The 24230-nt window shown below is 43.0% G+C and overlaps 1 protein-coding gene across 1 annotated transcript; it reads right to left on the bottom strand.

Annotated features, from left to right (window-relative positions):
* Positions 1-3362: 3362 nt before the first annotated feature.
* On the bottom strand, positions 3363-20950 carry gnai1 (guanine nucleotide binding protein (G protein), alpha inhibiting activity polypeptide 1). The gene is made up of 10 exons (XM_084345868.1): positions 20746-20950; positions 20429-20561; positions 13146-13188; positions 11302-11443; positions 10927-11084; positions 8473-8601; positions 6217-6346; positions 5889-6042; positions 4661-4889; positions 3363-4299 (listed from the first exon to the last, which is right to left on the bottom strand). Exons 2-9 carry the CDS (start codon positions 20544-20546, stop codon positions 4699-4701), a joined length of 1065 nt encoding a protein of 354 aa, XP_084201994.1. The 5' UTR covers positions 20547-20561; positions 20746-20950; the 3' UTR covers positions 3363-4299; positions 4661-4698.
* Between the last annotated feature and the right edge of the window lie 3280 nt (positions 20951-24230).

Raw genomic sequence — 24230 nt, 5'->3', positions numbered from 1 at the left:
GATTTTAGCTCGCAGGCCATGGGAGCTGCTGATCTGCAGCAGCCTCGATCAGTTACTTTGTGTGTAACTTTGATGTTTTAATGTATTATTACTGCAGCCCAGTGGGCAGGATATACTGTTAGAAGTTAACGCTTCATTGTTGTTAACGTTTTATTAGTCAAGTCCCCAGTGTGTCAAGGCCTAAAAGTGCGGCCATTTTCTAACATTAACGTTACGATGAAGGTTTGGTAAGCCTGTTGCTGGTACTCTCCAACGGCCATATGCGTTGTTCAACTGGTCAGACTGGAAAAAATAACAACCTGAGTTAATCTGAGATGTTGCTGTTCAAAGACGCTAGCAAAACTGGACTGTACACGAAATAGGCACAGTAGAAAGAAACTAGCGGTAGGCCGATATTCAGCTTTTTTTCAGTGTGCTATCGGTGATTTTTCTGTCGTATTGTCGATAAAATTGAGTAATTTAAAAACTTTGGCTCTGATGCAACATCCTCTCACACAATGTCCCGCTTATACCAACATCTAATTGGTAACACGTCACAGTTAACAGCCTATAACCACTGAGTAATCTGAATCTGCAAAGTAACTAGTAACTAAATTTATCAAATAAATGTAGTATAAAGTAGCAGAAAATGGAAATACTCCAGTAAAGCACCTCAAAATGGTACTTCAGAGCAGTACTTGAATGAATGGTACTTTATTTTATCACTGGGTGTTTTTTATCACTTTTCTGCAATTGAATATCGGTCGCAAATATTGGTTTTCAGTCTCCTTCATTTCTAAAAACCATAGAAGTCAGAGAAATATGAATCTATAATATCACAGAGCCCTAAAATATCTCCAGACAGGCCTTTCTCACCAGCAGCGTGAGAGGACCACTTAAAAAGCGTGTGGCCAAAGCAGCAGAAAATAGAAATTGCTCGGGAGATAGAGGAGTTACGCGATAAAAGACTCGACCGTAAATTACCTCCGTGCATGCCCGCGGCCCCAGAGACAGACTGCAGACACACGGCTTCTGTACTCTGCACTGTGAAACATCCAGTGTGTGGAAGAATGTTGCAACACAGACTCAAAGTGTCGTCTAGTTTGGGAGCCACAATGCGTCCTGTCCGACACGGCTGCAGAGCTGATAAGCCCGTCTTATCTCTGTTTCCGACTGCTGCCCCCAGAGAAAGTGACTGAGGGGAGAGCAGACAGTAAACATTGGGAACGACGGTGAAATAATGCCTCCATTGTTCCATCTATTTACACCCTCCCTCTCTCCCTCACACACACACACACACACACACACACACACACACACACACACACACACACTTCAAACATTCCCCACCCTCTGTTTACTGCAGAGAGAAACCTCAGCAGCGTCACCCGTGTTGCTTTTTACACTGTTACATCATGGCCGCCCCCTTGTTTACCCTGTCTCCTTCTTCTCTCTCATCTTTAAAGGTGCTATAAATGCAACATATGCACCCTCCGCCCACATGCACGCACTTCAACTCCTCCCCATTTGGCAGCACACATGGGAGCCAAACCCGCGGCTTCACAGCAGCATCTCGCAAACCTAACACTTCTTCTTCTCTCTCATTTATCTCTCTCAGACTCGTCCCACCTTCCTGTCAACTTGTAACAGAAGCTCAAACACAGGGATGCCCGGGGGTTAACGCCGCCCCGCCCGCAGGGCAGTCTGCTGGCACACATGCAAATCGGCAGCGTTCGCCATGTGTGCAAGCAAACCCACACATGCAAAGTACTTTGCTTACAGCGCACAACTGGAAAGGGCATCCCTCATGTCAACAGAAGATCTGAAGTTGTGTTTCCTTTTGTTTTTATTAAACCAGAAACTGCCTTTGACTGTGTAACTTTTGAGAAAAGACACAACGTCCTTCCTCTTACAGATTAAAGCTAAATTCATGAGCCACAACAGCCTCATTGTGGTGTGACCTGTAGCGTATGGTGGCTAATGTCAGCGACCTGTAGGTAAATATTGCTATGCCACAGAAACAGCAGTTACCAAAATGGGCAATGCCGAGGTGAACAGGTTAGCTCACCTGTGATGATGAGGTGTGATATTGTTGTCCAGTTTGTTGTAGGGTGACCTGGGCCTGTAGGGCACAATGCATCTTGGGAAATATAGTCACTGAGGCTGAACATTTGGTTGCTGCCAGGTAGATTTGAGGCAAAATTAGCAACCCTACCGCGGGTGCTCATTTAGGGCATGGGACTTGTGTTGGCTTTTAAGGTGTCTGGTTGAGTGAGGGAGCCTCATTAGCTGCTAGTTGCTAACTTTATCTGCTGTTTGGTGCTGGGCAGGGGTTTAGCCTGCTAGCAAACCCAGATGAGAGCGGTGAGACTCTGGCAGCCATGTCATATGCTTTGCTTTTAACACACAAGGCGACAGGCCGCACCTCGCAGTTTCTCCTCTGAAAAGATATTGTTAGAAAGGGAAGCGCCTCTGTTGCTGTTCACAGGTCTGTCACTGTCACCCTAACAAGATTTGCATTGTAAATGTGCACACGTCACAGATACACATCACGGATGTCGATGCTTTACATAAGAATCTTTAGCAAATAGGAAACATAAGATGAAGGTGGTTTTTATATCAGTAAGTCACGCAAGTCAACCTTTCCGCTGTGGCTGAATGTTGAGGAACGATCAATTTTCATCCCGACGACCCTTTTTGTATTGAGTTCTTCTGCAGGTGAGACAGCCGTAAAGGCCACGGAGGAATACAAATGTGATGGAGGTTGTGTGTGGAACTGACAACATTGTCTCTAATTGCCTCTGCGGGACTCCTTGTTTGGAGATAACAAGGTACCTGGCTTTATGAGTAATGCATACGGGGCTGCATAACAGTACCTGCGCATGAAGACGTGGCACGACCATGTGAAGAGAGGCATCAAAGCGTGACCCATTACCCATCTTCATCTGCATCTTCTAATTAAGAGGTTGTTTTTTTTTGAAAACAACACATCTTTGAGCATCTTTAAAAAGGAGGGAACCAATTAAGATCATTAACAAGCAGCTCCATTTGGTTTGTAAATGGTTTTTATTAGCAAAATAAGGGAGATGAGTCTACAAAGATCCTCCATCCGTGGAGAACATACACATACATTGACAGTTGTGGCAGTTTCTTTACATGAACAGATTCCAGGACCGTATAATATAATTCTCCTCTTGGCAAAGTAGTACTGATCTAACATCACAGACCAGGCTTTCCCTTGACCATCTCAGTATCCATCCATGAAAGGGTTCACGGATCCTCAAGCGGCGCCGCTCTACTCTTTAAATCATCGCTCGACGGGATCCGAGAACGACGTCCGAACCTCATCCTCAACCTTTACAACCATCGTTTCTGTGGTTCAGTTTTTCTCTCCTTAACCCCCAAATACATTAAAATATACATTAAAATGTGCCTACTCTGGTAGTCTGGTCTTTGTACTTTAAACATTTGAGCGTATTATAGAGCTCAAGCCTCGACTAACCATTTTCTGAATGGTTGGGATGAATGGATATTTTGTACAGTGTTTTAAAAACCAGAACCCCAGATCTTTGGGGTGAATGTAACAATATACATCTCAGTATTGTACTGTGTGATTGGCCAGTAGGCCGTCCATTGTCATGGCGGTTAGGGGAAGGGGGGTGGCGGGGGGGGCTGTGGAGGCTACATGTTTGTCACCATGGAGACCCATGTGCCTTTTAAACCAGAGGGAAATCCTCCTCCTCCTCCTCCTGATAGCTCAGTGGTGTGCACATAGAAGATAGCAGGGACACTAACATATGAAAACAGTTTACCTCTTTATGTTTAGAACAATTCAGCAGGCAACAGAACAAGCAATTTGGACTAAGACCGCAGTAAAAGGCATGCGAAGGCACAAGTACCAACAAACTGGACTCAAAGTTGTACCCCTTTTCTTCCCTTTTGGTTGTAGGGAAGGAAGAAAAGAAGCATTTTCCACCGACAGCGAAAGTTTTTTTCCGTTTCCAGAGACAGCGGCAGAAGGAACAGCAAAAACGTGATCTTCTCCAAAAAAAAAAAAAAAAATTAAAAGCAGAAAAGGAATTTTCTCTTTTTTTTGAAAATAAAAAAAATGTGCAGAATTTTTTTTTTGCGGTGACGCTCTTACAATGATACAAACATCCTACACAAATGTGGTAACGCTAGTTCAAAATGTTCCAAGACAAAAAACATAAATAAAGCTGTTAAAAGTGGCATATAGTACAGCACTGGTCCATGACTGGTCCTCCCCGACTCTTCTCATCTTCCCCACCAAAAGATGCACAATAAAACTGGCTCCACCGCCTGAGGACACAAAGAGGAGAGAGAGGAAGAAGCATGAGGGAAGTGAGGAAGGACGAGGAAGGATGAGGGATGGGTGGGAGCCTGTTTTTACAAGAGGGTTTGGAGAGCTCGACAAACATCTAAATGGATGAGAAAATGTATTTAAGCCTTTGATAAAAGGAAGCAAAGATTTCAGCAATTCGCTGATTAAATTACGCGTTTAATCATGATGGATTGCGCTGCATCTTTGTGGTCAGCAGCTTTGGCTCCTTCATAATTCTGGGAAACTAATTTGTTAAACACATCCGATAGAGAAAAGGGGCCGCTGGTTATTAGAAAGAGTAAGGAGGAGGGACGATGATCTGGATGAAGAGCTCCTTACCAAGAAAAAAAGGTTGTCCTCTTCTTTGTCATCGCTCCTCAGAAGAGACCACAGTCTTTCAGGTTGTTCTTGATGATGACGTCGGTGACGGCGTCGAACACAAACTGCACATTCTTGGTGTCCGTGGCGCAGGTGAAGTGGGTGTAAATCTCCTTGGTGTCCTTCCTCTTGTTCAGGTCCTCGAACTGACACTGAATGTAGGCAGCTGCTTCCTCGTACGTGTTGGAGCCTGGAACGGACGGGAAGTGAGAAAGAGTCAGGAAGTCGTAATGTAGGAGAAGGCAATGGAGAATAGCATATCTGTATTGTTTGAGGGCTGAGCGATATGGCTGGGCTTCATCCTGGAGTTGACAACTGTGGGAGGATTTTCTTGTGATCGTATGGTTTCAGATCAAGGACACACTTTGGATGGGCAGCCTCCGAGTAAAGACGACACAGTCATCTCTTTTATACTTATAATGATTTATAAAACTCTACAGTTTAAGCTTCTAAAACTACGTCACATCTCTTCTCTCGTCTGAATCTTCGAACTACAGTACACAATGTTCTCTCTGCTCTGTTGTTGTAAGCGGTGCTGGCTCAGGCGTGTGCGAGCTGACCAATCAGAGCAGACTTTTCAGGAGTGGGGGGCCTTAAAGACTAAGGAGCTAAAACAGACATAGTGCTGCAGGACAGTTTGAGACAACTGATGTGCTTTTTGAGCATTAAAGCACTCAAACCTATTCTAGTCGTAACCCAAATTAATATTACACAGTTGTGTAATCTCAATGAGATTGCCTCATTAAATAACGATTAGATAAAATAAAATAAACCGTGTACTGTAAAACTGTTAAGTTGTGTTTTATGGGGATCATGTGCTGAACTATTTCTTGGCCCGGGACTCCCCCCGCCAGAAGTCAAGTTGGCTGCTTGCCAACATCATGAAAAGAACCGAGCTGCATTCAACCTACGTCAAGTCAAATCAAGTCAAGCAAAGTACATTTTTCACAAAGCACCGATTCATAACGAAAGGTATCTCATGACACTTTTCGATTTGAGCAGGTCTAGACTCTTTAGCTTACACAGACCCAACATTCGCTCATGAGCAAGCACCTGGCAACAGTGCTGAGAAAACCTACGAACAGACCCGGACTCGAAGCTGGTTATAGCCTCATATCTGGCAGACAGATATGAGAATGGTAACAGTAAAGCAAAGTAGTCTATTTCCCAAAAATGCTGCAAGTCTTACCGGCGTATTCTGGGTAACAGATGGTGAGAGGACTCTTCTTGATCTTCTCCTCAAACAGATCCTTCTTGTTGAGGAAGAGGATGATGGAGGTGTCTGTGAACCACTTGTTGTTGCAGATGCTGTCGAACAGCTTCATGCTCTCGTGCATTCGGTTCTGAGGGGGGAAAAAATGGAGGCGATGCTGATCAATGATCCATAAACATGTAAAGATCTTAAAAGGGAAACATCTCCTTTAATCTCTACTTCTGTGACCCATCACGATTCCAGCGAACAGAGACGGGGCTAACCCAGAGCGCCTGCTAATGTGTCATTGGCTGAAGGAACTCACCATCTCCTCGTCCTCAGCCAGCACCAGGTCGTAGTCGCTGAGGGCCACGCAGAAGATGATGGCTGTCACGCCCTCGAAGCAATGGATCCACTTCTTCCTCTCGGATCGCTGGCCGCCGACATCAAACATTCTGGAGGGAGGAAATAATAAGTAAACATGTTGACACACAAACTTGCACACACAATACATGCAGTGTTTGGGACGCCCGTTAGCAAAAATAATAGAAGCGCCGCTGTGGCTGCTCTGGTCTCGCTGCCGGGTTTATCGACGACAGTGATAAACGGGGAAGGAAACAGAAATTCTGTTAGTCCATTGTTTCTTGAAATTAGTTTTCGATAAACTTTAAAGACTGCGGAGCCGCCCAGTCGCCAAAATAATGTCAGCTGTAGACATTTATACCCACCGCTGATTCGTTCATGTCTGTGTGCGTCATACGTAGACTATCCTATCACCATCGACCATCGGGAGGTGGAGGGGATGGTGGCGAATTAGGCAACAGTTCTGCCAAGCCAGTGACCGCAGTTCAAGACTGCGTTTCAAGATATATTTTAGATATATTTAAGGCGAACTCAGGACAACTTCCAGCTGTGTTTGTGGGGACAAAAACAGGCTGATTTTTACGAGACCTTGAGACGTCTCTGGCCATGTTCTTGGCATCCAAAACAGGTATTTTAAGGCAAAACATTATCTTTTCTGAACCCTAACCAAGTGGTTTTTCTACTAGGCTGTGCAGAGAATTTTCAAGTGTTCAGCAAATGTCTATACTTAACTGTTCACACGATAACTGTATAACAGCAGAGGGAAAACAGACTTTTAGCTTTTGCTCTGTGTTTGCCGTCCATTTGTTCAGTCAGAAGGTATAAATATAGAAGTGCATAATTAAGGGCCATTCTGGTTAAATGCACACCACGGCACATTGCTAACATTCAGAGAATTGCAAGAAAAAATGCACACAGAACCAGCAAGAGGCTTATTTAGCTGCTGTAACAGCTCCAATTGGGAATACTATGGTTTTAAAGGCTGGAGAGGGACGTCAAAAGAAAAAAAAAACCCTTAATATACGATTAGTCCTCAAATGCAGTTCGTTAACTTGTCAAAACATGTCACAGACCGACATCCTGGGTCAGCAGGAAAGTCCCCCTTTTATTCTGTTTACAATACAGTTAGTCATTTAACAGCTGGAACCATAAAGATGAAGAAATGCTTTGATTTTGATGGAGCCGAGTTAAAGTTAGAGGGAGTTAGTCACTGCTGTGTGATTCCTACATTACACAGAGCGATGGCCATCTTACAGAAGAACTGTCGGGTGTTGTGACACACAATAGTGACAACAATGGTGTGTCATCATGACAGAAACATTAGTGCGGTTGTTAGTGAGTGTTCATGTGCCGTGTAACATGATACCTGCCCCTCCAAAAGCAGGACATCTCAGTACTTTTCCTACTGTTATAGCTCGGTGAAAAGTGATCTCCATGTATCTTACTGTCGTACATCCAGACATCGAGTTGTCATCAAATTTTAGGGGACAAAAGAGATACCTACTGATGTTGGCATGCTAACCAAAGCTCCTGTGCTAGCCGCACTGCTAACTGAGCTAACTAGCTTTGAATTCGACAGATGGCCAATTCTTACATATTGCACCTTTAAATAAGGAGAGGATAAGCATCTATTTAAGTGGAAAAGGACAACATGTCCGGCCCGTAGCGTTTCCAACTCGTACTATTGTTGGCACCGCTGTCCTCAGGGTAGCAACTACCAAAAAACAGGACAAACCGTGACATTAATCATTTATTTAGTCTATAATGGAAATGTCAGCGTTCCTTTTCAGGGAGATTTGTTGCCCAGTGGCAGACATAATGAACAAGGCTGTGCAATGGCATTTACTTCTTAACATTAAGTTGAAGTAAAACTTGTCAAATGCCAGTTTAATGCATGTGTATCCTCATTACTATGCGAGTAATACACTAAAGTTAACTTTTCTCTTCTCATCTATGACACTGGCATCAGCTGCCAAACGTTTGGTATCGTGACATCACCAGGTCTGCTGCCCCCACTTCCTGTTTCTGGGCTCTTTCTGAGTCATCACTGATGTGTACAGCACCGTCACAGACTGTGTCACAACTTACAGCTGGGCATATTCAAAGGGAATTTCTATGGCAGTGAATGAGTCAGTAGTAACAGGAAGGGGAGCTAATTAAGCCATCACGCAAAAGCTCTTTGAATATATGCCAGATGTGACGGGGATAGAGTTCTCACTTGAAATGCAGGTCCTTGAATGTGAAGTGCGTCTCCACAATGCCTGTGGTCTTGACTCGGGTCCTCAGGACATCCTGCTGAGTCGGGATGTAGGTGGCCTGGGATATCCTGTCCAAGTCGTTCAGGTAGCTGCGAGGTGGGACACAAAGAAAAAGGAGGCGGGGAGGAGGGGGGAGAGAAGAAGAAAAGGGTGGTGAGAAAAGAGAGCAGGAGGAGAAACAAGTGGGAGAAAATGTGTCAGAAGTATCAAGGTCAAGTGTGTAACTGCCAGATGAACAAACAACTCCCAGTGCGTTCTCACGGATCGACCAGATTACATATTTCAGACTGAAAACAAGTCAGGAGTCGAACTTCGTAGGTGAAGTTAAAAAGGTGAACACACGGTTAAGTCACAAAGTAATTTGCCTGTGGTAAATTTAGACACGATGGCTTAGTGCTCACAGCGGCCAGGTCCCCGGTTTGAACCTGAGCCCTGGTATTTTCAGTGATTGTGCATTGTTGTCTCTGTGTTGGTGGATTCCCTCTGGGTTCCTCTCTGGGTCTCAGGATTTGCTGCTAAATTGGAAACTCCCTGCATGCAAGTGTGACTGTGTATGTCAGTCTACATTAGTCCTGTAACGGACCAGCCATCTGTCTAGGGTGCTGTCCCACATCCAAACGCCTGCTCCGGGCTCTAGTGTTCTCGTGGTCGCGAATAGGAACATACAGGTATAAAGAATGGATCATTTTTTAATGAGCTGGGTTAAAAAAAAAGATTTTTAACTCAGAACTGAGATCAATATTTTAATAAAAGTCTTGTGGATGCCTGAAATTAAAACCAGACAAGCAGAAAATGCTGGTAGACGTTCTGTTTAGTGAGTAAATCTTTAAAAGGCTTTCAACCACACTGATGAGTACATGTTTGTATCCACACGGACATTCAGCTTCTGTCCTCTGCTTTCTGTCTGTGCTGGAATTTCACACAAACAGCACGAGGCTTCAGACTTCACGATGCATTCAGGTGCACCTCACAAACTTTGAAATACATCAATCATTACTTTCTCGTTCTTTGACTACAGCATTTTTAATAATAAGATCCCGAAATCCTATTAATCTCGCATTCATTTCTGCACAGGCAGATTTTAAGCACAAATTTCTGAAACCATTTAAATTCTTCATGTAAACATTAATACTTGATAATGCACCAGGCTGGAGGGTTGCTTCCTTGTACAATCTACAGCATTAGTTCTCTCAGATTCTCTTCAAATGGGTCGACTCGAGCTGAACCGAATATGGTGATACTTCCCCTTTAGATACCGTTATCGACACACTGGCGCCAGGTACCTATACGTTTATGAAAACATGCAGCACTGCTCTGCATTATTGCTTACTTTATTGTTCTAAGAAGCCATGATGTGAGTCTCAACTGTCTCACCTTTAACTCTCTAACAGAAGAATACAGAACAAACTTTCACCTTTTTTTCCATTTCCTGTCTCATTCGCTTCACCAGGGCCCGGCCCGAGTGTTGCTGCTCGCAGCTTTAATTGAGGTGTCATTATACGCTGCGTTCGTACAGGATGTCACACATACTGTAACCTGAATTTTCACACACTCTGGGCGTACTGTAACTCAAGCTAACACCTCAAGGTTATTGCTGATAAATTACAAGGGAGAGAGAGAGATTAGTGACCTCTAGCTGCCAGCAGACAAACACAAGTAATCTCCCCTTCACGCAAACAAGCCTTTTGTTTGTCTTCCAAGGTATTAAAAGGAGTAAAGAACACACAGGGTTTAGTAATGGTGTTTCCTATTCATGAAAAGCCCCTGGACAGCAGGATTAGAGGGAACCAATTAGAAAATGGCCAACAACAGCAGCCCCCTCGGCCTGGGACGTAACCACCGATGTTTCGTTCTTCTGCAGCAGCAGCAGCAAAACAAAGCAGATGCCCTTTTCTCCTGATAAAACACAAGAGCTGCCATGTGATGAAATCATTTGTCTCGACGCCAAAAGACTCTTGCACAATCTATAAAAGATTTGGTCGAGTGAAAGTATCGAGCAGTTTAGCTTCTCTCGGCATTTGTTTTTAAGCTTGTGGTGAATGTTCCTGTGCCGAGGGCGTAAGGTCAAAGATTAAACGGTCCTTCCAGCCACTGCTCTTCAGGCTTGGCAGAGGAGGGCAAATATTGACAGTGTAAAAGTCCAGACAGATGCATGCTACTGTTGCTTTCTGCTCTCTGAGGGCTCGAACTACTTGTGTTTGCTAAGTTGTGGCAGAAGCTTTTTTGGGTGTTTGCAGTGGAATGGCAGTAAATTGTGCGTCTGGTCATCTGATGTGGAAGACTTTGTCGTTAAAGTCATAAATTGATGTGTAGGGACCATTGAGACTTTTCTGTTGGTGACTCACAATTCTGGCTGCAACTGTTACCTTGGTTGTTTGTGTGTGTGTGTGTGTGTGTGTGTGTTTGTGACTCACTATGCTGCCGAGTCGTTGAGCTGATATTCGCGGGAGCGGCTGAAGCAGGCTTGAACACCTCCGTCCTTCCACAGCCTCTTGATGACACCGGCCAGCTCTCCCGTCATGAAGCCTTCCTCTGCCGAGCCCGCCAGCACAAACAGCTGCCGTGCATCGTCCTGAGAGGGGAGTGGCGCAGATGTCAATGTCATAAATCGACGGTCAAAGTCATAACACCACCGTTATTATTAACATTTTTCTTCTACCCCGCTGGAAAAACAGTCGCAATATATTTGAGATATTTTAGAGGCAGCTGCTGATCATATTACCACAAATAATCTGCTCTCTTATTTCTTTTCTACGCACGTGTACAAGTAAATGCTCTAAATCACTCACAGCTCTTGCGGCATCGCCGAAGTCAATCTTGAGGCGCCCCATGGCTCTGATGATGGCGATGATGGACTGGATGGTGTTGCTGTACACCACAGCCTTGTACTGCTTGCATTCCTCTTCTGAGTAGCCCGCCTCGTGGATGATCCTGCAGACAAAGAGGGGTTAAATATGGTCAGTGCCATTTTTCAAAAGCTCGCCTCATACAGTGACAAACAGCTGCAATCAATTTGTTCCGAATGCTACACTCATCAAAAAAAAAAAGTCATCTTGTCATGACCAATTCTCTCCACTCGATGAACTTCAATGGAAAGAATTGAACTTATTTTCCACCTCAGCTGTTATTCAATATCTCCTGTAACACTCCGACCTTCCACACTCATTGTAACATCTTCAGAAAGGCTGCCAGGCTCAGCGGCCTTGATCTCTGCACTCCTCATTGTTTGCTGCTTAAATCATGGTTGTCCAGGGAATAGAGGCGGCTCCTACAGTTTGAATACAAGTTACTCTGGATGAAACCTGAATGCATGCAATGTAAAATTATTATCTTGTGTCTTACCTAAAGAATTCAGAGACTTGATTTATAATTTGTCGTCTTTAAAAACATTTTGTGGTTCTCGTCTTTGTAAAATCCAATGAAAATCGAGTTAAATGTTTAAAAAAGGGCAATACATTTTCTAAAACAGCTGGGAACTGTAGTCATATTGTAGTTTTTACAGTAAATAGTACATATTAGGGACTGTGTTTAAATTTCAGCTATGCATTTGCTGTGCTAGTGAGTATGTGAGTAAAATTATTTCAACAATTCATTGATTAGCAGCAGATTAATCCCTAATCAATCAACCAAGGCTTCAGGCTGACTTCTTTTCACCACCGTCACAACATTTGAAAACTATCTCCATGTGTTGTTTCTTTACTGTAATTATCAACTAAAGCATTCAAAGCACTCTTTCCTCCACACTGTACTCAGCTGAGGTACTTCAGTGCATTTATTTACTGTAAACTCGTTGTGTTGTCACATTAAACTGCAGCTCACGCTCCTCCGAACAGAAACTCTCAATGCTGCTGTGTGTTTATCTCTATTAGCTCTATAGCTGTTAGCTCCCTTAACCAAACGCACAGCACGACTCTGCTGCCCACAGGCTGCCAACAGCTACCAGCTACACACTTGAATTAATTTATCTCACGTTTTGTAAGACATCCAACTCAAACTAAATCAGCGAATCAATATATGAGTGCAAGTTACTAAGCCACTGATTATTCTGATTCATGATTATCCCGAAAGCGACTTTCACCAGCTAACAACATGAAAATGTATTCTGTCGCCTTCCTTATGCTACAATAAGTAAGCTAATAATTTCCTTATATCAGACAGGCGCTGTACCACAACATCTCTCAGCACACTTGTATTCCAGTAGATTTATAACTGTTCATCGTGAGTAAAATTACATTTCTCCAGGAACAGTTTCACCGCTCTGCACATCCTGCACAGGTAGAGAACCAACATCAGAAGCAATATCACAGCTGCTTCTGCCGAGCATCTGACATGTCTGCTGTTTGATGAGTGTTATCTACAAGGATGTTTATGTAAGATACAATTCATATGCAGGACACACACACAACATGTGGATGATGTATAGGCAGAGTCTATATTAATGTGCTCTGCTGGGTTGTCTTCACGATCCATTATGCACGGTACCTGTTTGTACCGCTGTTCACAGAGCGTAACATTACCAAGAGAGACGCTACAAAGGCATGATTGGTGTTTGACACTGTTTGTGTTGTGCTCTCTCCGTGCCATTTATGCATATCTGATGAGTGAAGATGAAGAAGAAGAAGAAGAAACTCACTTCATCTGCTTGACAATCGTACTTTTCCCTGATTCGCCAGCACCTGGACAAGACAAAAAAGGAGGGTTATTAGGGAGTGTAAATATTTCAAGAAGTTATTGTTGCACGCAACAAGCCAAATGATTTTTAAAAATCAATTTTTAATGCTTTCGTCAACCAGCTCACTTCCTTCGTCTGCATTTTTTTTTTTCTTTAAATCGCTTCGTTTTTTTTAAACACAGTGATCTAATGCGGCTGAATGGCATGACGAGGAACCAAGATTATGAAACCGGCGCATAACCACGTCAACCTGAGGAGAACTGAGAAACAAAGAGTGTGTGTGTGTGTAACTTGTGGTTTGTGTGTGACTTAAAAGGAGTCTGGTCTGGCCGCTGCTCCAGGCAGCTCCAGCCTGATACGCTGATTAGTTTCCTTGCTAAGCTCGCTCTAGTTCAACGTTACTCATTCTGACATTGTGTAAGCCAACTGTGTTTGGAAGTTTAACAGCAGCGACTTCACGTCATCAAGGCTCTGTCGATAAAACAGATTGTTTAATGACAGTGCTGAAGAAGACGCCGTCACGGCAGGATGGGCGGGCGCTCGGCGATGGCGACTTATCGGATTGACGGCGTTGTAGTTGAGACACAGTTGAGACAACGCTGTGATGGAGAGCGCCGAGTGGGAGGGAGAGATAGGGCGAGCATGAAGGCAGTCAGACTGTCGGCTTCTGCTTTTTGCGGATCTCTCAAACGTCACAGTGCCATGGCAACTGCTCTTGTTATATCCAGGACATCTCGAGTGTGAGGCCGCAGTCACCTGAGTAGGCTTTGTGGTTGTGAGCGTGTGTGTGACATGTTGTCTTCCACCGTGACTATTATGTATTATGCATCCGCTGCTCTCACCATAACCAGTCGCTTGGAAGTGCCCTTTAATTTATTTTTTCTTTTACCAAATCAAAGACAGATAAAGAAAAAAATTAATTAGATGTAAACTAAGCTTGATGAGCCATTATTATGGGATAGAAAGTCTATTTTTACTTCATAGTTGTGATTTTCTTTTTCATAAAATCTACTTTTTAAATGATCTTACTTTTTAACTCATAGTTCTGACTTTTTAAAATCTAATTTTCGACTTTTTATCTTATAAATCAAAGCAATCTGTTTGGATGCCCATTCCCGCCAGTTAATAAAAAGAAATAAGATGAAAACTAAACTTTTAATCCCAAGTTTTGGGATAAAAACTCATAATTATGAAATAAAAAGTCAAAATGTTGACGCAAAAAGACAAAAGTATGAGTTAAAAAGTCAAAATAATGAAATAAAAGTCATAATTATTCTACAAAAAGTCAAAGAGTCATAAGTAATTAATACATTTTTTCCCTTCATAATCTAATTATGACTCACCATGGCAGAAACTGTGCTTCCATAGATCTGTGATGTCATCATGAACCCCATTGATTAGACTCCTGTCCTCTAATGGGTATTACCATAAACTACACTAGCTCCACTAATGTGCCCTCCTCATGTTACAGCAGCAGGGACTCGGTCATAGCCAGGCAATAGGCCGGTCGACACCGACGTAATGCTGCCCTGCCGGCAGGGAAGATTTTTCAAACCACTTGAGAGCGTCTATTCCCAGAGTAAACAGCCCCCGCTTCTCTCTCAGCTCTAGAAACAGCAGAAAAAGAGGAACCATACCATGAATTCTGCCATTATGTCTGACCTCGTGATCCTGTCAGCAGAGACGAGAGGGTTTACTCTTTCATCATAAATCATTTGCCTATCTACTTCCACTTTATCCGACGTTGCAAAAACAACTTAAATTGGGACATTTTTTGACACACGCCACTTTTAGTAGAGCCTGATTCATAACGTCAGCAACGTTTCTAAGAATTTGTACTCAAATTGATCACATATTTCTGTCTGAATTCCTACAAACTTTCTCTCAGCAAGAAGTGCAGGCTGATAGTACAACCCTGGCACTTCACCTTCAGTATCATTGAACGATATTCACCCGAGGACACATTATTTTAATTACGTGTCAACACTCGGGTGCTGGAGCACCCTGGAGGCCGGTGACAATACAGTGGCAGCTCCCTGCGCTCTGAGGCCAAACACTTGCTGTGTGAATCCCTGTGGGAGCGGCTCACAGACGGCAGATACGCTGCTCGACTGGGCACGGGCGGGCCGGTGAGCTGGCACAGTCGCACCCGTCGGCCTGCCCGAGAGCCATTTTCTCCGTGCCAAAGACACTTCACATACCGGCCCAGCGCCGCTCGATTTGGGATGCGTGAAAGTCCACTCGAGGTGGGCTATGAGCTCACACTTAAGTTCAAAGAAGCCTCCTTATATAGGAAACGTTGAGCTAACGGCTAGTAATGTGACTTTTTAGTGGTCGTTATGGCTTTTTTATGGCTTTGGTTGCTAAGAAAAAGTTTACTTTACTGACAGGGTGTTATCAGCAGAGATTTAAGAGACCAGATGTCTGGAGCTGCAATGATTAGTCAAGTTACTGGCAACTATTTTAAAGTTTTAATAACTTTTTCAATGCCAAACATTTGCTCAAATGTAATGCTTTGCTGCTTTTTAAATACTTATATCATTTTCCACTGAACATTTTTAAGGTTTTGACTTTTAGTCGACCAAATAAGACTTTTAAAGACGTCACCTTGAACCCTGGGAAAATGTGATGAGCAATTTTTTTGTTATTTTGACATCAGACTATATTTTGTCTTTTGTGTTTTAGCATAAGTGTTGTTTTTATCTGGTTTTAAAGGCTGCATTAATGTAAAGTGATTATATCCACATTACTGATTATTATTTGTCAAAAAATCTCATTGTGTGTTGTGTAGTAAAGACGTATAGTCATCAGTATTGAGCTGTTTGGTAAAAATATTGTGATATTGTAATGTTAGCTACTACTTGCTCTTTGTTAGGGGTATATGAGTGTGTGCATTGAGTGACTTTTACTTTTAGACAGTCGTGGGAAAATCTGAATTAAGAAATCCACATTCCAGCAGCATCAAAAAACACAAACAAATCGTCCGCAGGCTTGTACGGACAACCGAGAGTGACAGTGACATTAAGGTGCACCGCGCTGGTTGAGAAATACTTTGATATGCTGAAAGCCAAGTGATAATAAACAGTGAAGTTTGATGAATCGTTATGGGAATCTACTGAAACTGTGAAAAAGTAGCGTCAGAGAATAAAACCAGCAACACAACTAACTGCCTACTTATTCCCAATGCGTCCCAATGGTTAAACTTTGGACCAAATACCTTTAATTCAGTTCTGAGTCTCCATTATAATCAATGAGACGTGAGCTACGTGTTTATGTAACTGACTTGGTTCTGGCCTCTCAACACCAGTGACATCATTAGGGTGTGGATCCTGTCAAAGCCTCCAGGCCTGATGAATACAAAACACAGAGGCTTCCTGATTTTGACTCTCTCTCTCTCTCACACACACACACAAACACACACCAACACACAGAGCTTTAAGGGTTATATGGCATCACAGGCCTGACCTATCGCTCCTCATGCAGAGTCATGTTACACACCCACAGCTTTGATACGCCCACCCCAAAACAGCTTCAGACTAAAACCACTGGAGCAGCTGGTTTCTGTTTCTAGCGGTTCAAACTATTTTGGGAAAATCCAAGCTAACCCTTCCAGGGAAAATGGAGGAATTTTTTTTTTCTTCTTCTTCGACCACAGAGAACAGAGCAGCTTCTATCTACCGACCGCAAACACATCTTTTCCTCTTGGAGTCGATCCTCCTCCTATAAGTATGAAGGCAGCAGGGACGAGGAATGTTTTTTATAACAATGGCAGTATGGAGACGAATGAGATTAAAATGGCTACCCATGCCCGGGCCTTATTCATTTATACATTAACCATATGTCGCAGCTAATTCTCTTGGAGAATGTGTGCTTGCGTGCGAAACCCGGGGGCTCCACATTCGCTGCAGTTTACGCTGGCTTTTGGGTCGAATTGCTTGCATGAAGATACATTTCTGTGGGTTCAGGAGGTTTGTGAGGGGCCAGGCTGCCTACCCAACACGTCCACTTTTAGGTGAGAAGTCCAAGGACTTATGAAGCCTGGCACAATGTGCTAACCACATTAGTGATGCCACATTAGCAGCATGAGTCCATCCATCCCCCTCTCTCTCTCTCTCTCTCTCTATTTTCCACTGTATACACCCTTCTTCCTCTTTTACATTCCCTCCATCTCCTACAGTCGTTCTCCCGATATGATTTATTGTTCCCTCACTATCCAGTTACTCTTTTTTTTCTCTCCCTCCGGGAAGATTTAGGTATGAGTCACTCGTGAAGGATTCCAGGAGCCTCCGAGCAGCGCTACCCACCGAGGGAAATGACCACGGGGATCGATCTGCCAACAAGCAGATCGATAGCTAAAAGATTGTTTCCCACACACACTGGCACAGACCGGACTATTCACGGAGATGTCCAATTATGCTCGCAGCGATGAAGGAATGTGAACAGTTCAACTGCTTAGATTGGATTGTCCACGTTTGTAGTGTTTAAGATGAGTGTCACTGTCATGCCAACATTTCTGGTTACATAACGCAAGAAATATGGACAAGATTCAAGAGAGAACAATGACAAAAGTTAGACAAAGGCTGAGGATTATTAATAACATTTTCCCACAGTCGCACGACAGCTATAGAAGGAGTAATTAGGCGGAGGAGATTGTAATCTATTTTAGCATGTAGATATGAATAGTAGGATAATTGGGTCCTGGAGATGATGGAAATAAAACGAGAGCGAGACCGAGAGCTAAATGAGAAAATATGTTCAGTTTTCACATTCCCCCTCTCTCTGCAGGAAAAAAAGAGACACCTGAGCCTGCCAGCAGCACGCTCACAAAGATTCAATCATTTTTCATGCAAATTGCGGGTTTCTACGTCAGCGTGATGATTTCGTGCCGGTGACGGAGAGCGTGCATAAGCCTGTGATTAACATTTAAAGACAGAGCTGGAGAGCCAGGTGGTCACCACATGAAGCTGCTCGCCAGCATCTCCAGAGGTTCGCTGCTGGATACACAAATATCTCCGGTAGGGGTCACCTCCATGTAACACATCTCTACAATCCTCCGCCAGCTTTTTACTACCAAGCCACATGTTTGTTGACTTACTACCTCTGTTGACAGGGTGTGTTTAGAGAAAAGCATACTCCAGAATTGCTTGTGCATCGACAGCGACAACACAGTATATTTTCACTGTCTGTTTATCTGCAAGGTAAACAACTCAGGCTCCTAACTCAGGCCCTCTGTTCCTCTGCTGCTCGCCTTTTTCATTTTTAATGCTTCAGTCATTAGCGGCGTTCTCATTTTACAGCCTTTCTCCAGCTCTCCCGTGTGTCACTTCAAGGCAGTAACCTGAGGAGCCTATCACGCCGAGTGGATCAAACACGAATGGCAGGAAGCGGTGCCAAAGCGGCAGCGCGTGGGGGCCACACGACCTGGCACACAACTGTCAAGACAAACGCGGCTATTCCCACTGAAAAGACGGAGGGACGCTTCGACTGACGTCACAAGGTTTGAGTCAAGAGCAACGGCTGATGAAAAAGTCATATTCCACCCTGGAGACGCATAGCAGAAACTTGACCTAACTTGCTCGCCTTCAATCAGCAAGTCCCATCTGGCTCCCGAGCACCTGAGGAATGTGGCCTACCTTTAGCGAGAAAACGACACTAAATGTTCTGTAACTCCGGAGAAATGTGTCACTTTCATGCGTAATCTGTTAAGAAGAAGTATTGCTAAATTATGCAAAGAACATGAGGAAATGTTTATTTTCTCCGGCTCGCTAACAGCTCTCATTGTGCTCCCTTCTGTTAGGTGTTTGCCTCGTATTGTTATTGGCTTCGGTTCAGGCCTCACGTCCTGGTAACCCACATACCGTGTGTGTGCATGTCAACATTTCCCAAAGCTAGGGCATTGATGGAAAAGTTTTTCACCTACGCTCTCTGTTTACATGGATAACAGTGTTTCCCCTTGTGTAAGTAATGCCATTAATTTGCACATGGCTGGCTTCTGAATGTAAAAGCGTATCGAAGGAGAAATTACACGGCAGAAACGCATGTAACGTAAGGAAGTGGGCGTCTTGTACCATTCATAATGTATTCTCGTAGCTGATTTTAAAGGCGCAATATGTAGTTTTCGGGAAGACATTTTGATTAGAAGAGAAAGTAACCAACTAAATAAACAAACTCTCTTTGTTTTCACGGCTGAATAAACTGAGTAAACAAGCTGAGCTTAAAGAACAACACAATTTCACGCTGTTTTACTTTGTTTATATTGGCGGACCCTGCCACCTTTACAAGTTCAAACAGCGTTCAGGAACCTTATGTTCCTCTGAGAACAGCTTGTTTATTCAGTTATGGAAAAAAATAACTATTTCTGAGTTTTATTTTTATGAGTTTGGATTTAATCTCAAAAACTACACAGTGCCCCTTTAAAGTGATATGTCAGTTCACCAAAATAAAAGCCTGTGATGGAGCTTTTTTCTAATCTAATGTCACCAAAATTTTGCTTTTGTCATTACTGTCATTTCCTGTACTCGTTACGCAAGATACTTAACCTTTTCAGGCATCTTTTTGTGATTAGTCTTATTCTTGAACTTGACACGAGGACAAGACAATTGACAGATCGATTCAGCCACACCTTAGGCTCAACTTTGACTTAAAAAAAAAAAAAGGGGGGGGTTGCACCTTTAAACTCCCAAAAATGACTGGACTCAACAAACTTTTCAGCCACATTGAGTCAGGCCTGGGCCCCCCTAATGAGCCATGGGCCTTTTTTTGTCACTCACTGGGCCAGACAAGAGGAAATGTGCCATTGTTGAAAGGGTTTAGTCAATACAAATGGTCCCAGAGGGGCGACTGAATGGACCCAATGCCAACAATGGAGGGGGGGGAAACTTGCCATTTGCCACTTGTGTTTAATTCTGACAACAAAATTGCAATGAATGTCAAGTTAAAACACAAATTGGCGTTTTGTTTTTGATATTCAGGCTGGTAAACATTTATTTTGGGGGGGATTTTCTAACGTTATGGTGCGTTTACTGACCAGAGTTTGTCAGTTAAGCTAGCAAAGGAGGGGGAGTATGCTAGCGATGCGGAATCGAAACTCCCCAACACTTAAAAGCTGACAACAAAATAATACTAAAATAAAATAACCAACACTAGTATGAGGCTTCACATTCAGCCCGGTGTTTTAGGCGAAGTTCGTCCACCACACCGACCCTCCTCTCCTCTCTTTCCCCCGCCTCCCATCTTCCTCTTACCGAGCAGCAGCAGCTTGACCTCCCTGGCTGCCTTCTCCCCGTCGTCCCGCAGATTCCTGTCGATCATCTTGCTGCGCTCCACCGCCGCCTTGTCCTCCGTGCTCAGCGTGCACCCCATCCTCGACTGTAGTCCCTTCAACACCCGAAGATGTGTTTTTTTAAAAAACAAAAACAAAAAATATATACCTACAACAGCATTCACATGAAACGGTTAAACGCTGCCTTCACCCCGCACACACGCCCTTTTTTTTTTTAAATGACAGGCGATCGATCTGTTCGGAGAGAGAGGGGGGGAAACAGGGGGGAAGCGAATCGACCTTTTTAAAGAAAATAGTGCGGTTTGTCTTCAGCCCGCTGTGGTGTTTTCGGGGTAAAATCCTCCTCTCGGTCGATGGAAAGCTATTTTGATAGCGAAACAAGTCCTTGGTGATGTCTCCTCCACCCGTTCGCCTCCATTCGTTGCGGCGGCGACTGCCAGTACTGTATGAAGAGCGGCGGCTGGGAGCGAGCGGCGAGCGGTGTCCGTCCGCCAGCGACAGCAGACACACTTCCGCTCCGGGCTCCGGGCTCTTCACAATAAAGGTCTCACACTGACGTTCACAAAAGTCTTATTTCTTTTTTCTAAAACAGAGAAAATGTTGTAAAAAAAAAAAAAAAGTACTCAGAAGTCATGAATCAAACTTAAGATGTGTTAAAATGTATGTTATGTTTTTATATTAATATTCTAAGTGCTGTATCGTATTCAACTGGACATGTTTCAGTTTCTTGAATACAGGAAATGGACTTGCATTTCTATAGCGCTTTTCCAGTCTACAGTCCTTTCAAAGCTCTTTACAACACTTAACATGTTCACACACACATTCATACACTGAACATCAGGGCTACACCACACGTACACTCATTTGGTCCGATGCAACATGTAATCTGCAAAGTAACTAGTAAATTATTGAATTAATGATGTGAGTAAAATGAAAGAACAAGTAAGTAAACATGTTATTCAGGTACAGTACTTGAGTGAATGTACCTAGTTTACATTGCATCGCTGAGTGTACACCACATTGGCAAATCTTTATTAATGCACAAAATACATACAAACTATCCATGCAGACCTGTAGTTTTACCTCACATTAACATTTTGACCAGTGAAAACAAAAAATCCCAGCAGTTCGATGGTATAAATGTGACATTTTAATGCCAAAGTTACTCAGAATCGGGTGTCCTATACAATCACCACAATGTCCCTGCATGTCAGTCTCCCTGCCTCTTTCTACGGTCCATTATCAGCAGCCCGGGTTTCACTGTCAGCGTTTGACTGCTGCTGAAGCAAAGGCCTACATGAGTATATTACATAACGCATGCATATTTTAAGCCATATGTATTTTTAATCAACGATAATATTGTAACGGTGCTTTAAATGTGCAGTCTCTTCAGTCTGTTTTGTGCAGTTCTTATTCGCAGAAAAGTCACATATTCGTCTATTTACATCTGTTTCCTTGTGTTTTCTGTGTGATGACAATACCAAAAATGACAATTATTCTGACGCTTTTATTTTGAAGGTGGACGCCCAAACCGGAAACGCCTCTACAGTGGACTGCATTTCAAACCTGCACAACCTTAACTTTACCAAAATAAAAGCTCATGTAATTTTAACATTATAGGCTCTATCATGTGAGTTTTATTTTGATATACAATAAACAATAATTATTTACATTATAAAGCGTCAATAACCAGAGTTTGGAGTTGTTCCCATGGGAACCAAACCCCTAACTCTGGCAGTCCGCCCTTCAAACTAACTGTACATGACCATTGTTTGTGGTTTAAATAATTCAGCCTCAGGCACAAAGTCAAGTGTGCAGAGTCCTCAGAGTCAGCAGTCAGTATAAAGGCTGGCTGCGTTCCCTTCAAGATCTCCCACACAAGTCCCCATGTCGTAATCATCGCAGACTTTCCATGTAATTTTCATTTCAAATGTGCCTTTTTGGGAGCACATGCAAATTTGTGGTGCTGACCTTTCCATTGTAATCCTATGCTGGCTGGAGGTTTCCCTCTCTGTCATCCAGGCCCCTCTCCAGGTTTGAGATAACAAGAGGCAGAGGGTGTATCCTGTAGGCAAAGTAGGTTATGTCATTATCTCTAACTGAGAAAATACCACAGAGGTGTAATCAGGTTCTTGGAAAAGGACAACGATATAAAATACGTTTTCACTGTACCTTTTATTTTTATGTCAGGCTGTGTGTATGCAAGAAGAAACTTCAATTTCTAGATGTGATGCACAGTCAGCGTTCAGTTTCATGTATTTATTTAGTCATTTAAATAAACACACCACAATAAGATGGCTTACTGTCTTGTATGTACACTGTAGGTGTTCTGGATGAATAAGAAATAACTGGTTTGTTAAAAACACATTCTCTTTCTCTTTCTCCAGTTTTATTTACTCTTTATACAAATAAATGTAGGATTAACTCATCTGATGTTTTCATTGTCAAAGCTTATGATGACACAGCGATCAACCAGAGTATTGTGTGTGTGTGGGTGAGCTTGTTCTTGGTGTCGTGCAAGTTTCTCTCCAGCTAAACAAAACTAAAGACATGATCTTTGATATCAGAGTGAGAAAACAATCAAATAAACACAGGATAGGACCTACAGGAGAGTATTTTGACTTTCTGCTTCATTGCCTGTTGTTTTTCACTGTTAATTGAATTAACAAGAACAAACTCAGACAGATTGTTTGAGGGGCACTCCTCCTTTTGGAGAAGAAATTCAAACCCAGAATTTTCATACATAATACAGGAAATGACCAAAGTTTGGTAACATGAAATCAGAAAAGCTCCCATTTAAACCAAGAATCCACCACATGCTTTTATTTTGTTATACTGGTACATACCTCTAAAGGTTTTTAATATTTACAATAAAAATGAAACCCAGAAATATTTATTTTTCCATAACTGAATAAACAAGCTGTTCTCAGAGGAACATAAGGTTCCTGAACACTGTTTGAAGCTAGAAAAGGTGGCAGGGTCCGCCACATGTAAACAAAGTAAAACAGTGTGAAACTGTGTTGTTCTTTAAGGTCAGTTTGTTTATTCAGCCAGTGAAGATCTTTCTCTTCTGAAAACAATCCTCAGTGTTGTATTGTTACCATGAGGAAGCAGGTGGGTCACACCTTTGTGGGTTTACCTTTGTAAAACATTGAAAAACCCCAAATTAAATGAAAAAATAAAACTTTTCACCTGCACTGTGAAAACTGAACTCCAATCCAGATGTTCAAGCGTTACCTTCAAGGTCAAGAATAAAGTCAGACAGGTGAGATTGTGTGGTTGGTTATAAGGTCTTTGGTAGAGAGAGACTCACACAGGCAGCACTGAGCGGTGAGGGAAATGATGCTGCCGCCCTCTTGTGGTGATAATGTGTAACTTCACAGAGCTGTAGAGGAGTACAGTGTATAGATTGACTGGGAAGTACTCTACGCTCGGTCCTACAGCGCTGTGAGGCCTTAGTGTGCTGTCATTTTAAAGGGGCAGTCCACAATTTCACACAGTATGAGTAAGTAAAGCAGTAAACGACCCCTGATGACGTCACCATGATGTCATCAGGGTTATGATGAAGCTTAGAAACAGGAAGTGTTGATTTTGATGGATACGCGCATTTAAAGGCGAGGGAGGATATCAGGAAAGGTGTTCTGTTGCATTCTGGGAAGTGTAGGATCCAGTGTTTTGGAGCTGAATATAAATGATCTCTCGTAAAGACGTCTCGCCGTGCTTATCTTGATCGATTGTTGTGATAAATATGATTTCCTTGTCAC

This window comes from Pagrus pagrus, assembly GCF_965226575.1.
Source record: "Pagrus pagrus genome assembly, chromosome: 23".
Lineage (NCBI taxonomy): Eukaryota > Metazoa > Chordata > Actinopteri > Spariformes > Sparidae > Pagrus > Pagrus pagrus.
The sequence above is the reverse complement of the archived record's forward strand: the minus strand, read 5'-3'. Positions and strand labels throughout refer to the sequence as shown.

Coding starts and splice junctions, on each gene's coding strand:
- gnai1 (XM_084345868.1), bottom strand. CDS start 20,546: ATGGGGTGCACGCTGAGCACGGAGGACAAGGCGGCGGTGGAGCGCAGC. Junction 11,085..11,301: donor TCGGCGATGCCGCAAGAGCT/GTGAGTGATTTA, acceptor CTCCCCTCTCAG/GACGATGCACGGCAGCTGTT. Junction 6,043..6,216: donor TGGCTGAGGACGAGGAGATG/GTGAGTTCCTTC, acceptor TTCCCCCCTCAG/AACCGAATGCACGAGAGCAT.